Here is an 11912-nt window from a genome sequence, read left to right as displayed (position 1 = left end):
TCTAACATGTAAACTTAGATGCTTAAGCTCTGACTCCAACATGTTCCAGCCAATGTCTCAGCTTTGTCTGTTTTGCCTGCAGGGGTCCTAGAAAAGTCTCCAAGGCTTTTATAATAACATCTGCTCTACCAGTTCTTGAGGGAGCTTGCTCATGTTTCTTTTCAATGTTCCATGGTAGTGTATGGTGGACCATTCTAGATTTAGGCCCTTGTCCACATCACCTGTCTTCACGTTACCCCATGTATTTTTAAGTCTTCATTTGCATATTTCCTTTAATACAGTCATTAAAGTTCATATGGAGATGCTATGAAATTCTTAGATGGGCAGTATCCTATAAGTAGTCAGTAAAATTAGAAATACCATCATCTTTTTTTCTGTGTTATTGTAAGGTTAGGTAAGATATTTATACACTTGAATGGGCTTTGAGCAATTTATCTGAGGGAGGTCCCCTTTTACGTCTAAGACTTCCACTCATCTTAATGAAAAAATCTTTCAAAAGCATTTTCAAATTTCTTATCTCCTCGATTGGCATTGTTAAGAGTTGATATTGCTTCACTTAATAATAAACCACCAGTGCATAGAAATACAGCATATAGCTATTGCATATGGTTTTGATATCCAGAGCAGTGATTAATATTTGGCTGTGTTACCTTTAGTTTCAACCTGATATCTACAAAGTAATTTCTAGTCTATATGTGGGTACTTTATCCAGAGCACAGTCATTTGGATACAATATATATTTTATGGGCAGAAAATGCTTGTATTAAATCACTGTACTGCAACAAAGGGACAACTCTGAACTCTACAATGCTCTCTATTTATAAGTAGTTCCTTTTGATCTGTGTGGACTTTCTGAACTGTTCTTAGCCTAATTTTACCTACATTTGCTTTTTTCCTGTTCAGTTTGTTTCACTGACAGGCAGCTTTCCTCTGCCTTCTGCCAGTTTGAACATCTGCAGTGCATGAATGGCACCAGGACAGTCTGCTGGGATGCACAGTTTCTTTTGGGTACTATTCAGGGCTGTTTGTACGTGTGACCCTTTTAATCCATGTCAAGTGTACTCCTTGGAGACTTGTGGTACTAGGTCAGTAACCCATGCTTACTGGTGTTTGGATCCGTTGCACTAGAGGAATTAGTTTATTCAGTAGAATGCAGGCTGATATTCATGACTAATTTGAACAAACTTGAAATACATATTATTGTTAACTGAGTATCATATTCTGTTGGAAACTTGTGCTCTTTATCTCATGAATTCTGAGATGTCCTAAAGGCATCCTCTAACACCTCCCTGTCTGTCTAATGAAAAAACCATACAAAAAGGGGAGAGAAAGAGTCAAGTGCATATAGAATCATTGGTCACTCATCTACACCCACAAATAGAAAAACAATAGAATTACATGAATCTGTTTGTTTCATTAAAATCAACAAAAGCCTTTGTATTTACCAAGGCTGATTTTAAATTCTACCTCAGAGTCAGAGTTAATGAACTGTGTGGAAATAGATTGGCTGTGCAAGATTTACCACACAAAAGGAAAATACAGTTAAAGTCCTATGGGACCGAAGGCCTTAATTCTCTCCACTTCCACAGCTGAATATTTTATTCATTACCTACTACTACTGAATCTGGAAATTATTCTATTGAACTGTCTTAGTATTGGAATTAATGTCCAATCTCAATCTAAGGACAAATATAGTGGCTAGTTGATGCCTTGATTAAAGTTGCCTTAAACCTTCCATATCAGTGGCACAGCAGGCGGCAATCAGGCTATACAATCAGGTCAGACATCTTTGCAGCATTACACTGACATCTCTTTTTTATGATATTGTATTGCAACATTACTCCTGGCCTCCCTTGCTTCCACCTCAGAAGAGAGAGCTTATATCACCTCATTGTTATGCTTATAAGAAGCACACAGGATCTTTTTCCAAGGGAAAAGGCAATACGCTGCATTTATTGACGATAAACCAAGTAGCATATGCATTCAATCACACCACACATACACTGTCCCGCCAGTCGATGTATAGTTACCAGTCCAAACTCTGGATCGCGACACAACGCTCCGGGGAAGTCTTGGCAGGACGAACCCAAAGTTTCATGGCAAGGCACCCTGTTTATATAGTGATTTTCCTTCATTGGGACCTATTGAGTTCTGCACCATCATGCTGTAATCAATTGTTGTTTGACAAGTGCTTGTTTTCTTAAATTGTCCTTCTCATCCTTTATCTTGTTCTTTCATCAAGTTCCTCAGGGAGTTATCTCACGGTGATTTTGATCACAGCTATCTTGTCCCCATTGATAGGTGCCAGTCTCATCTTTAGAGTCATCAATCTGTCCTCCTCTGACATTTCAATACAGGCGTGTTGCAGCCTCTTGGCGCCCGTCTCTGGTTTCTCCCTAGACCATCTGGTTCAGCAATGGCCTTCACACTTATCTTAACACACACATTCACACACAAAACAGAATTAATTTACACAGAACATTTTGAACAGAAACACCAAGTTGCAATGCAAAAGAAAACAATCATTGCATTATTTTCCTTATTTTAAAATGCTAAACCTACAACAAATTGGTGACCCTCAAAATCAGCACAGAGACAGATTCTGGCTGAGGTATCCCTACCAAAGGCCCATTAGGCCATTCCTTTCTGCTATTCAAAAAGAGTGGCTGGCAGGACATGATCAAATCATACACCAATACATTTAATATATGCTACATTATTATTCTTATTTTTTTTATCCTTCATTCTAAATTATACAATATAAAATCCTACTACTACATCATCAATGACAGGTGCCTGGCCTCAGCGGTTTTCATTGCATGCATTTTGTATAACTATCTACTTTGTTTCTAGATTAGGGGACCAATTTTGAAAAGAGGACTGAGGGCCACATGCAAAAAAAATCTCATAAACCTGCACAGTCACATTCATATTTCTCACTGTGCATACAGATAACTCGTTAGTGCATAAATAACCAGTTGCACATGCAGTCACAGTAATTATACATATAAAGGTCAGTACATCTGAGTGCACACACCTTGTTTTCTAACCCTTTAATCATTCTTGTGGCTCTTCTCTGAACCTTCTCCAATTTATCAACACCTTTCTTGAATTGTAACACCAGAATTCCAGCAGCAGTCACACCAGTGCCAAAACCAGAGGAAAATAGCCTCTCTGTTCCTACTCAAGATTCTCATTTATACATCAAGAAGTGCATTAGCCCATTAGGCCAGAGCATTGTATTGGGAGCTGTGATGAGGTGTCTAGCCCACAGAGGTGCAGAAAGGGTTAATCTGAGCAAGGAGCAGTGAAAGTGAATCCTCCAAGCAGCCCTGAGAGACTGTGTGAGGCACAGCCAAATCAGGGAGGAGTTGCAGGGAGCAAACCAATCTGGGCCCACCAGGCTCAGATAAGAGGAACTGCAGGGCAGAGCAGGGTCAGTAGCAGTTTGGAGCTCATGGAGTGAAGGTTGGGCTCCCAGCAGGTGGAAGGAGTACTATCACCATGGACAGCACAGTGCTTGAAGGCTCTGAGGTAAGGGCGGAGTAGGTGCAGGGGCATGGGGAAGAGGCCCTGGAAAAAGTGATGAGCAGTTCCAAGGAGAACAGCATAAGGCTGCTATAAACAGGGTCTTTGGGTCGGGACCCAGAGTAGTGGGCAGGTAGATCCCCTCCTCAACACTGGGAAACTGGCAATACTAACCCCCAGAAGGGGGAAAACATGGACGGTGACATGGCCAGAGGGCAGAGCCATGAAGAGGACACTGCGGTTCCTGAGGCAGCGAGAGGGGTTGCAGGCAGATCCAGAGACAGAGCGATAGTATGAAAACTGCGGTCCAGGAGGGTGTCTGCCTAGGGCTAATCCCCAGAGTGACCAAGCGGAGGCACCAGCCCAGTGAGTGATGTGCCCTGTGACGGGAGCTCCTATCCACCACAACCCCAAAGCTTTTTCACAGTCATTGCTTCCCATGATAAACTCTCCTATCACAGCAACAGTGTTCAGCCAAGATCAGAGTATATATAATCTGTAAAAGATCCATAAAATGCTTAATCATAAAAATACTCAATATATAGGAAACCTTCATACAAGGTTAGTATAGTGCAACCTAATATAAAGAGATCACTTGCAGAACAATGCATCTACTGTAACAAGCATTTAAAAATATTTATTGGAATATTTGGGAAATAGTTAATACATGACATACAATGTGTCTATTTCAGATTCTATTATAACTGCTTAGAAATTATATTCATGCACGTTTGACGGTATAGGATTAGTTACTGGGAAGACCCGTTGCTTTATATCCACATTAGCGTATATCCCACTCTCATCTTGCCAGGTGTTGATACCACGTCTTCTGTAATCTGCTGTGTCAGTAAATTGAGAGTGACATTTTCTATGAACTATAGAATAACCATCTGGTTGGGCTCCAACCTGTGGAAACAAGAGAGATTATAGCAGTTCATTCTTCAGCAAACAGAAATGTTCAAAAACATGCTGCTTGATAGCATCTTGCTCATATTATGGTCAAACTTTAACCTGCAAGAAATTAAACCACCTCACAGAATACAATTTTATCTCTCTGGTCACAATATCTGATTCACTCAATTGTGGACCACAGGATACGTATGGTTTAGTGGCCAAGACTGGCAAACTTGGAAGACTGATTTATTTCCTAGCTTCTGGAGATTATTTTTGTAATTAAACTAAACAATGATAAAAGTATTTATTCTTGTGCAATTTTTTTCTAAGAAAAGGAGGGTAACGTACCTTACAATAACCGGAATTCTTCAAGATGTGTGGTTCTCATGTGCTCCATGAACTAGAGCCTGGAATATTCTTCTCTAGCAGCATCTGTTGCTTCACCTGTGCCCTGTGCCTCCTTGTGCTCCGAACCAAGGACAAAAGTGATGGCAAAGACAAACTGTCTCTGCAGTTCCTACTCTGTTGCAAATCAAGTAAATAACTGAGGAGGAGGACAACAGGTAGTGGGATACCAACAGGGACCATGCATCTTGAAGAACTTCAGTTACTATCAAGGTAAGTAACCTCCCTTTCTTCTTCAAATGCTGGAATCTGTAGATATTCACTGTGGGTGACTCACAAGCAGTAGTCATTGAGGAGGAGGGTGTGAAGATCCAGCGTACACCACAGATTGCAGGACTGCTGTACCAAAGGATGCTAAAGAAGGTAGGACCAATATGTAGTGTTTGGTAAAACGTGTGCAATGAGCTCCATGTCACTGCTCTACAGATTCCTACAAAAAGTATGCCTTACAGAGAAGTAGTATGTCCTCCAGTTGAGATACCGAGATAGTGTGTGCTCTAGTTGAGTGGGCCCTCATACCTTGAGGAATTAACATCATATCATAACACAGTAGAATACAGGCTGCAAGCTATTTTGGGAACCTTTGAAATGAAATTGCCTCCTCTTTCATCCACTTGGCAAAGGAGAAGAATAATCTCAGGGATTTCAAAAGGGCTTTGTCCTTTGATGGTAAAAAAGCCAAAGCTCTACAAATATCCAGGGAATTGTTTCCCAGACTCTCTAGTGTCATAAGGTTCAGGTAGAATATCAGTAGATGGATAGTCTAATTCACGTGGAATCTGGAGGGAACCTTTGCAATGAATTTGGGGTGTAACCTTAGGGACACTTTGTTGTTATGGAATACCATGTAGGGAGGGTCTGCCATAAAAGCCACACGCTCTCCAACTCTCCTAGCTGAAGTGATTGCTGTTAGGAAGACTACTTTCATAAATAGATGGAGAAGGGAACAGGAGGCCAAAGGCTTGAATGGTGGATTCATAAGTGCCAACAGTAGGAGATCACGGTCCCAGTTAGGAATTGGCACTGATACTGGAGGCTCTGACAAGACCCCTCAGAAATGTCATGGTCATAGGGTGGGTATACACCACACAATTATCTACTGGAGAATGGAAAGCATTGATTGCTCCCAGTGTACACACAATGAGCTAATGGATAAACCCAAAGACTTCAGGAAAAGGAGATATTCCAATATGGTAGGAATGCCAAAGTCCAATGGATGTATGTGGCTATGCTGCCACCAGATGAAAAATCTCTTCCACTTGGCAGCATAGTATTTTCTCACGGAAGCTTTTCTGCTGTGGCTGAGGATGGATTGGACTTCCTTGCAGCAAGACTTTTCTATGCTTGTCACCCATCCAAATACCAAGCTGTGAGGTAGAGGAAGATCAGGTTGGGATGGACAGTTTTGCCTTTGTTCTGAGTCAGAAGGTTCAGCAACACATGGACATCTGGTAGATACTGGTGAACCAAAACTGTCTCAGCCATCACAAAACCACTAGGATCACTGTCAATTTGTCCTGGGTGATCTTTTTCAGGACACAATGTAGGAGCAGAATGAGTATGAATGCATACATTAGTGGCTCTGACCACTGAACCATGAATGAATCCCCTCTGGAATTGTGCCCTTGAGCAACACAGGAGCAACAGGCTGGACATTTCTTCTTAACTGGGATGCAAAGAGGTCCCATGACAGGGGGCCCCACTGACAGAAGACGTTCTGCACCACCAAGTTGTGAAGTACCCTCTCGCAATCTCTGTGGAAGTGTTATCTGCTGAGGCTGTCTGCTACAGTGTTCATTACTCTGGGAAGGTGCACTGCTAATAGGGTGAACTGGTGTCAGATGCACCAGTTCGAGAGCTTGTCTCTTGTTTATGTAGAGTACTGCTGTTACGTTGTCTGACATGATGTGAACATATGAAAGGCAGAAACTTTTTGCAGGCCTTATGCACTTCCCGAAGATTGAGTAGACTGATATGTAACTGGGACTTCTGTTGAGTCCAAGAACCTTGCACTCCTTGGATGCCCAGATGTGCTCCTCAATCTGGAGGGAAGGGGGCGGTCTGTGATTAGATTCTTTGTAGGTGGAGGAGAAACAAAGGGAACCCCTACAAACACAGATTTCTTTTTTTCCCCACTAGATGAGAAGACAGAACACTCTGAGGGATACTAACTTGTCTAAGGTATCTCTATTTAGCATGCAGAGCCATACCTGAAGGCAATGAAGATGGAGCCTGGTGAAAAGTGTTTTGTATCTGCAGGGAGCCATTTGTATGATCTCAGAAATGAGCTGTCATCTATGGACTCAGTCAGAGGTAGATGATTTTTGAGATCCCTGATTGCATGACCCTGTCTTTAGCTAAGTAAGCTTTGACTGAAGTCAAGTCCAGAGTTGCTCCAATTAATTCTATAATCTGCATGGCAATTAAACTGGACATTTCTAGGTTCATTTGAAGTCCTACAAATTACAGGAAACTGAGTATATTGTAAATTGAACTTCCCCAAATGACAGTCCTGTGAGCAGCTAGTCATCGAGGTTAGGAAAAAACTGGACTGCCCTGGCAACAAAGTGTGTTACTACCATCGAGAACTCCTTTGTGAAAACTCTTGGGGCTGTCGAGAGGCCAAAAAGAACCCTGTACTGGTAATGTTCTAGTCCCACCAAAAAACAGAAAATTCCAATGAGATAGGTGAATGTCTATATGAAAATAGACATCCTTCAAATTGAGAACTTCAAACCTGTCGCCTTTGTTGAGGAAAGGGATGTGGTGATAATTGGGCCTACAAATTTACCCTAATTGTGAGCAACTGTAAAAAGTAAATGGAAGTTCATGTCAATTACAAACATTGATGGGAAGAGGTAAGAAAGGGAGACAGACTGAATTAGTCCAAACATAAATGCCTACTGATATAACTCCAAGACTGTGTGAAGATCATGCTTGGTACACAATAGAAGTGGGAACCAGAAGTCAGTGAGGAAAATCAGTGTGTTGGAAACCAGGCATAATTCATGGACAAAATAATGAGGGGATGGGCTATTCCACCCATCACTCCCTTTTAGGGTCCTTAAAGAAAGAGACTTTAGGGAGAAAAAACTGACTACTGGAGTGATCTGCACCATCACGGCTGCCACCCCCATCAATTCCTAGGACTCTAGGCCTACATCATCTTGATCTTGAGGGATGTCCTGTCCTGACCAGGCCAGTTAGAGGGACCCATTGCCTCTTCTGGATCCCAAAACACCACCTGGGATGAAACAAGATTGGACTTTAACAACAGCAGCAGCAACTACTCCAGCTCATCTCAATTAATTTCTTATTTTTCCTCCAAAGGCTAGTTACTGCAATCTTTAATATCATCTAAGAGACTGTCAGACAAGGGAGATTTTATGTCTAAAAGTGCTCTCCAGCTAAACGGGAAAAGGGAAAAGGGATGTTGTTAATATGAAAGCCTTATGTAATACTTTACATTTTCAAAGACTGTTTTCCCTTCTTGTCTTGTTTGATAAAAGTTTTAAAGGTTTTTTAATGATGCATTTGCCATGGTATTAATCAGGCTGAAGTCTCTGAATACCCAAACCCAAACCTTGCTTAACACTGTTTAATGTTGGACAGTTAGGGTACGTCTACACTACGGGATTATTCCGATTTTACATAAACTGGTTTTATAAAACAAATTGTATAAAGTCGAGTGCACGCGGCTACACTAAGCACATTAATTCGGTGGTGTGCGTCCATGTCCAAGGCTAGCGTCGATTTCTGGAGCGTTGCACTGTGGGTAGCTATTCCGTAGCTATCCCATAGTTCCCGCAGTCTCCCCCACCCCTTGGAATTCTGGGTTGAGAGCCCAGTGCCTAATGGGGCAAAAATCATTGTCGCGGGTGGTTCTGGGTAAGTGTCGTCACTCATTCCTTCCTCCGGGAAAGCAACGGCAGACAATCATTTCGCACCCTTTTTCCCTGGATTGGTCTGCAGAGCATAGGCACGCACCAGGGAGCGTTTCAGCTTTTAAACTGCACGTTAGTGTATGGATGCAGTGAAGCGGTGACTGCATGCGTACACAGCAAATTATTTGCTTTTGCTGATAGCAGAGACGGTTATCAGTCGTTTGTCATCTGCCTGCATTGTAATGAGATGAGGTTATCTGTCGTTCTGTACGCTGCTGCTATCATGGGTGTCTGGCTGAGGTTGCGGGGCGAAGGCAAAAATGGGAATGACTCCCGCGAGTCATCCTCTTTAGGGTATCTAAAATAGAGTCAGTCCCGCTAATCGGGCAAGTGTACTAGAGAACCAGTGTCAAGAGAGCACAGCCGCTCATGTCGATCCTGCAGAATGATGAGCTAGCTCATATGGGGGGGTGCTGCACACCCCTGTTTGTTCCTTCCGCAACTCCTGGGCTACACGTGCAGTGTCCATTTTGTGTCATGAGTTATAAGAATGCAGGTAAGAACAGTGACTTGTTAGTGGATAGAAATGAGGGGGAGGCAGCCTCAGTGCTATGAAAATCAGGAGGACATATAAACGGTGGCGGGGAGAGGAGCCACCCGCTGCTATGAGGTCCAGAGTAGAATCTTTTCTTTACACATGAAAGGGAGGGCTGAGTTGAAGTCCGCGCCCCCCCCAGTATCTAATGAGGAAGTTAGCTGTTCGTCATCTACAGGAAATGATGGGAGTCATTCTATTTTTACCAGCGCCACTGGCCTCACTGAGGAGGGAACACACGGCAGATGATGGTACGAGCAATCAAGTATATGTACCGCTGCACCGGGGGGAAGAGGAGCAGATCCTGCTTTTACTGGGCAGATCGGTCTACCAGCAGCATTCAGTACAACAGGTGCATTAAAAAAAAGTCAAGAAATGATTTTTTCTTTTCTTTCATGTGGAGGGGGAGTAAACTGACGAGCTATACCCTGACCATGCGGAATGTGTTTGAACCTACAGGCATTGGGAGCCCAGAAGATGCAAATACTTTTCAGAGACGCTGTGGACTGTGGGACAGCTGGAGTCTCAGTACCCTCTCCTGAGCGTCATTGATTCTTTGGCTTTCCGTTAGCTTGTCACGCAGCACTGTGTAGCCTGGAGATTTTTTCGAAACTTTGGAATTCATTTCTGATAAGGAGCTCTGATAGAACGTTGTCTCCCATCTGGATCAATCAGTATCTCTGTATGTATTCCTGGGCTCTTTTGTGTTGGATTGTATCACCACCGTGCTGATCAGAGCTCCATGCTGGGCAAACGGAATTGAATTAAAATTCGCGGGGCTCTTCCTGTTTACTGGTCAGTGCATCCGAGTTTGGATTGCTGTCGAGAGTCAAGTGGTGCACTGTGGGATACCGGCCGGCAATTACGTCGATTTGCGGCAAAACCTATCGATATGGTAATACCAATTTTAGTGCTACTCCTCTCGTTAGGGAGGAGTACAGAAACCGATTTAAAGAGCCCTTTATATCGATATAAAGGGCCTCGTAGTGTGGACGGGTGTGGCGTTAAATCAGTTTAACACTGCTAAAATCGGTTTAACTGCGTATTTTAGATCAGGCCTTACTGGACTATTTTTACACCTTTAACCCATATATTCCTCCTAAATTAATACAACAGAGATTATGGACTCTAGAGTGGTCATCCAGAATCTCAAACAGCATATGAAGATATTCTGCTGTCTGAGATACAGAATGGTCTCCTTCTTGGAATGAGGAAGTATCTCAAATAGAAACCCTTCCCCCTGTGTTAAGAAGGCATAGGTTCTATGGCTCCTAACTGAAGATGGGGGTTTATCTCCTGTCTGAGGAACCTGTCATAAGTGGGATCCCTGAAGAGGGACAGGGAGTGGGGGTTTAGTGTAGGAATGAGTCTAGGAGATTAATTCCTTTCTATCTGTCTGAAGTAACATGTTGCCATATTGGAAAGAAATGGAACAAGTGGCCACTGAAGGGAGTGGGACTGTATGGCTGCATCAAGACTGGTTTGTAGTTCTTGAAGGTGCCATCAAAATGGCTTCTTGGCATGGGATAGCTGGTGAGGGGGAAATGCAATGGTATGGGGTACATTCTGCCTGCAGTGGTGTAACTTCTAGTTTCCTGGGTGGTTCATAAGTTCATTGATGGAAGAAGGACTGAGGAGCGACACATTGTCTACGACAGTGGCTTAGATTACTTTCCTCCAAGTAAATCCCCAGTAAGCAGAGGGAGCCCCAGAGTCTTTGAGAGAGTGGAATGATTTGTCTATTTTTCGCAGAACATAAGGTTACTCTTGAAGAGGAGGTTTTCTACCATCACTTGGACTTCAGTAGGAAACCCCAAGGACTGAAGCAAAGAAACCCACCTTGTAATTACTGAAATTTCCATGGAGCGGGAAATGGGGTCAGTTGCTTTGAAAGACATTTGGAGGGACAATTAAGATATCCGCCATCCAGAACAGTTTGAAATTGTAGCCTGAGCTCCTGAGGAAGCTTGCTAGCAAATGGAGACACCTTATTATAATGAGTCATTTCAAAATCCAGAGCCTGGTAATTTGCTGTTCGGAATTGTAGGCTGGCAAAAGAGAAGCTCTTCCTCTCAAGGAAGGTCCAGTTTTCTCCCTGTTGGATGGGGTAACCAAGGCTACTGCAATCTGTTGTGCTTGGTTCTGGCTTGAACTACTAGCAAAGTTGGGACAGGAAGGGGAAAAATATTCTGCCTCTTTAGAGAAGACAAAAGTATCTCTTCTCGGTCCTTTTTTGGGGTTGGGGCACAGTTAACTGAAGTGTGCCAAGCAGCTGGGGCCAGTTCTAATATGGTGCTATAGATGGGAAGTGCCACCTTACCCAGGCCCATAGTATGGAGGATGCCCAGAAGCTTGTGAGTAGGGTCCTGAACTTCTTCCAGAGGGATCTGTAAAGCCTTCACAATCATCCTCAAGAGGTCCTGAAATTGTTTAAAATCATCAGGTGGCAAAGGTGAAACCATCCTCACTGCTTTGTCAGGAGACAAGGAAGACAGAGCTGCAGGTGGATCAGGCAGTTCCAGCTGGTTGGGGTGTTCCTCCTCTTCACAGTGCTCCTGGGTAGGAAGGTGGAGTGGGGTTGAGGCTTTTCCTACTAAGAAGAGTTG

General features: G+C 43.1%; 2 protein-coding genes across 2 annotated transcripts in view; both read right to left on the bottom strand.

The window, feature by feature from the left end:
* Positions 1-1245: 1245 nt before the first annotated feature.
* The window catches only part of ENTREP1 (endosomal transmembrane epsin interactor 1), a 380498-nt gene continuing 369831 nt past the window's right edge, over positions 1246-11912 (bottom strand). Inside the window, exon 12 of the transcript XR_012656142.1 lies at positions 1246-1255. The gene's annotated coding sequence lies outside the window, so the exon portion shown is untranslated. The remainder of the gene's footprint in view (positions 1256-11912) is intronic.
* Positions 1922-11912, bottom strand: part of CFAP95 (cilia and flagella associated protein 95) — a 56169-nt gene continuing 46178 nt past the window's right edge. The window contains exon 6 of the mRNA XM_032798157.2: positions 1922-4434. Coding sequence (XP_032654048.1) covers positions 4237-4434 — 198 coding nt within the window. The 3' untranslated portion in view covers positions 1922-4236. The remainder of the gene's footprint in view (positions 4435-11912) is intronic.

Source organism: Chelonoidis abingdonii, chromosome 6 (genome assembly GCF_003597395.2).
Source record: "Chelonoidis abingdonii isolate Lonesome George chromosome 6, CheloAbing_2.0, whole genome shotgun sequence".
In the NCBI taxonomy this organism is placed as follows: domain Eukaryota; kingdom Metazoa; phylum Chordata; order Testudines; family Testudinidae; genus Chelonoidis; species Chelonoidis abingdonii.
Note: the sequence above shows the minus strand (reverse complement) of the source record. Positions and strands in the feature narration are given on the sequence as shown.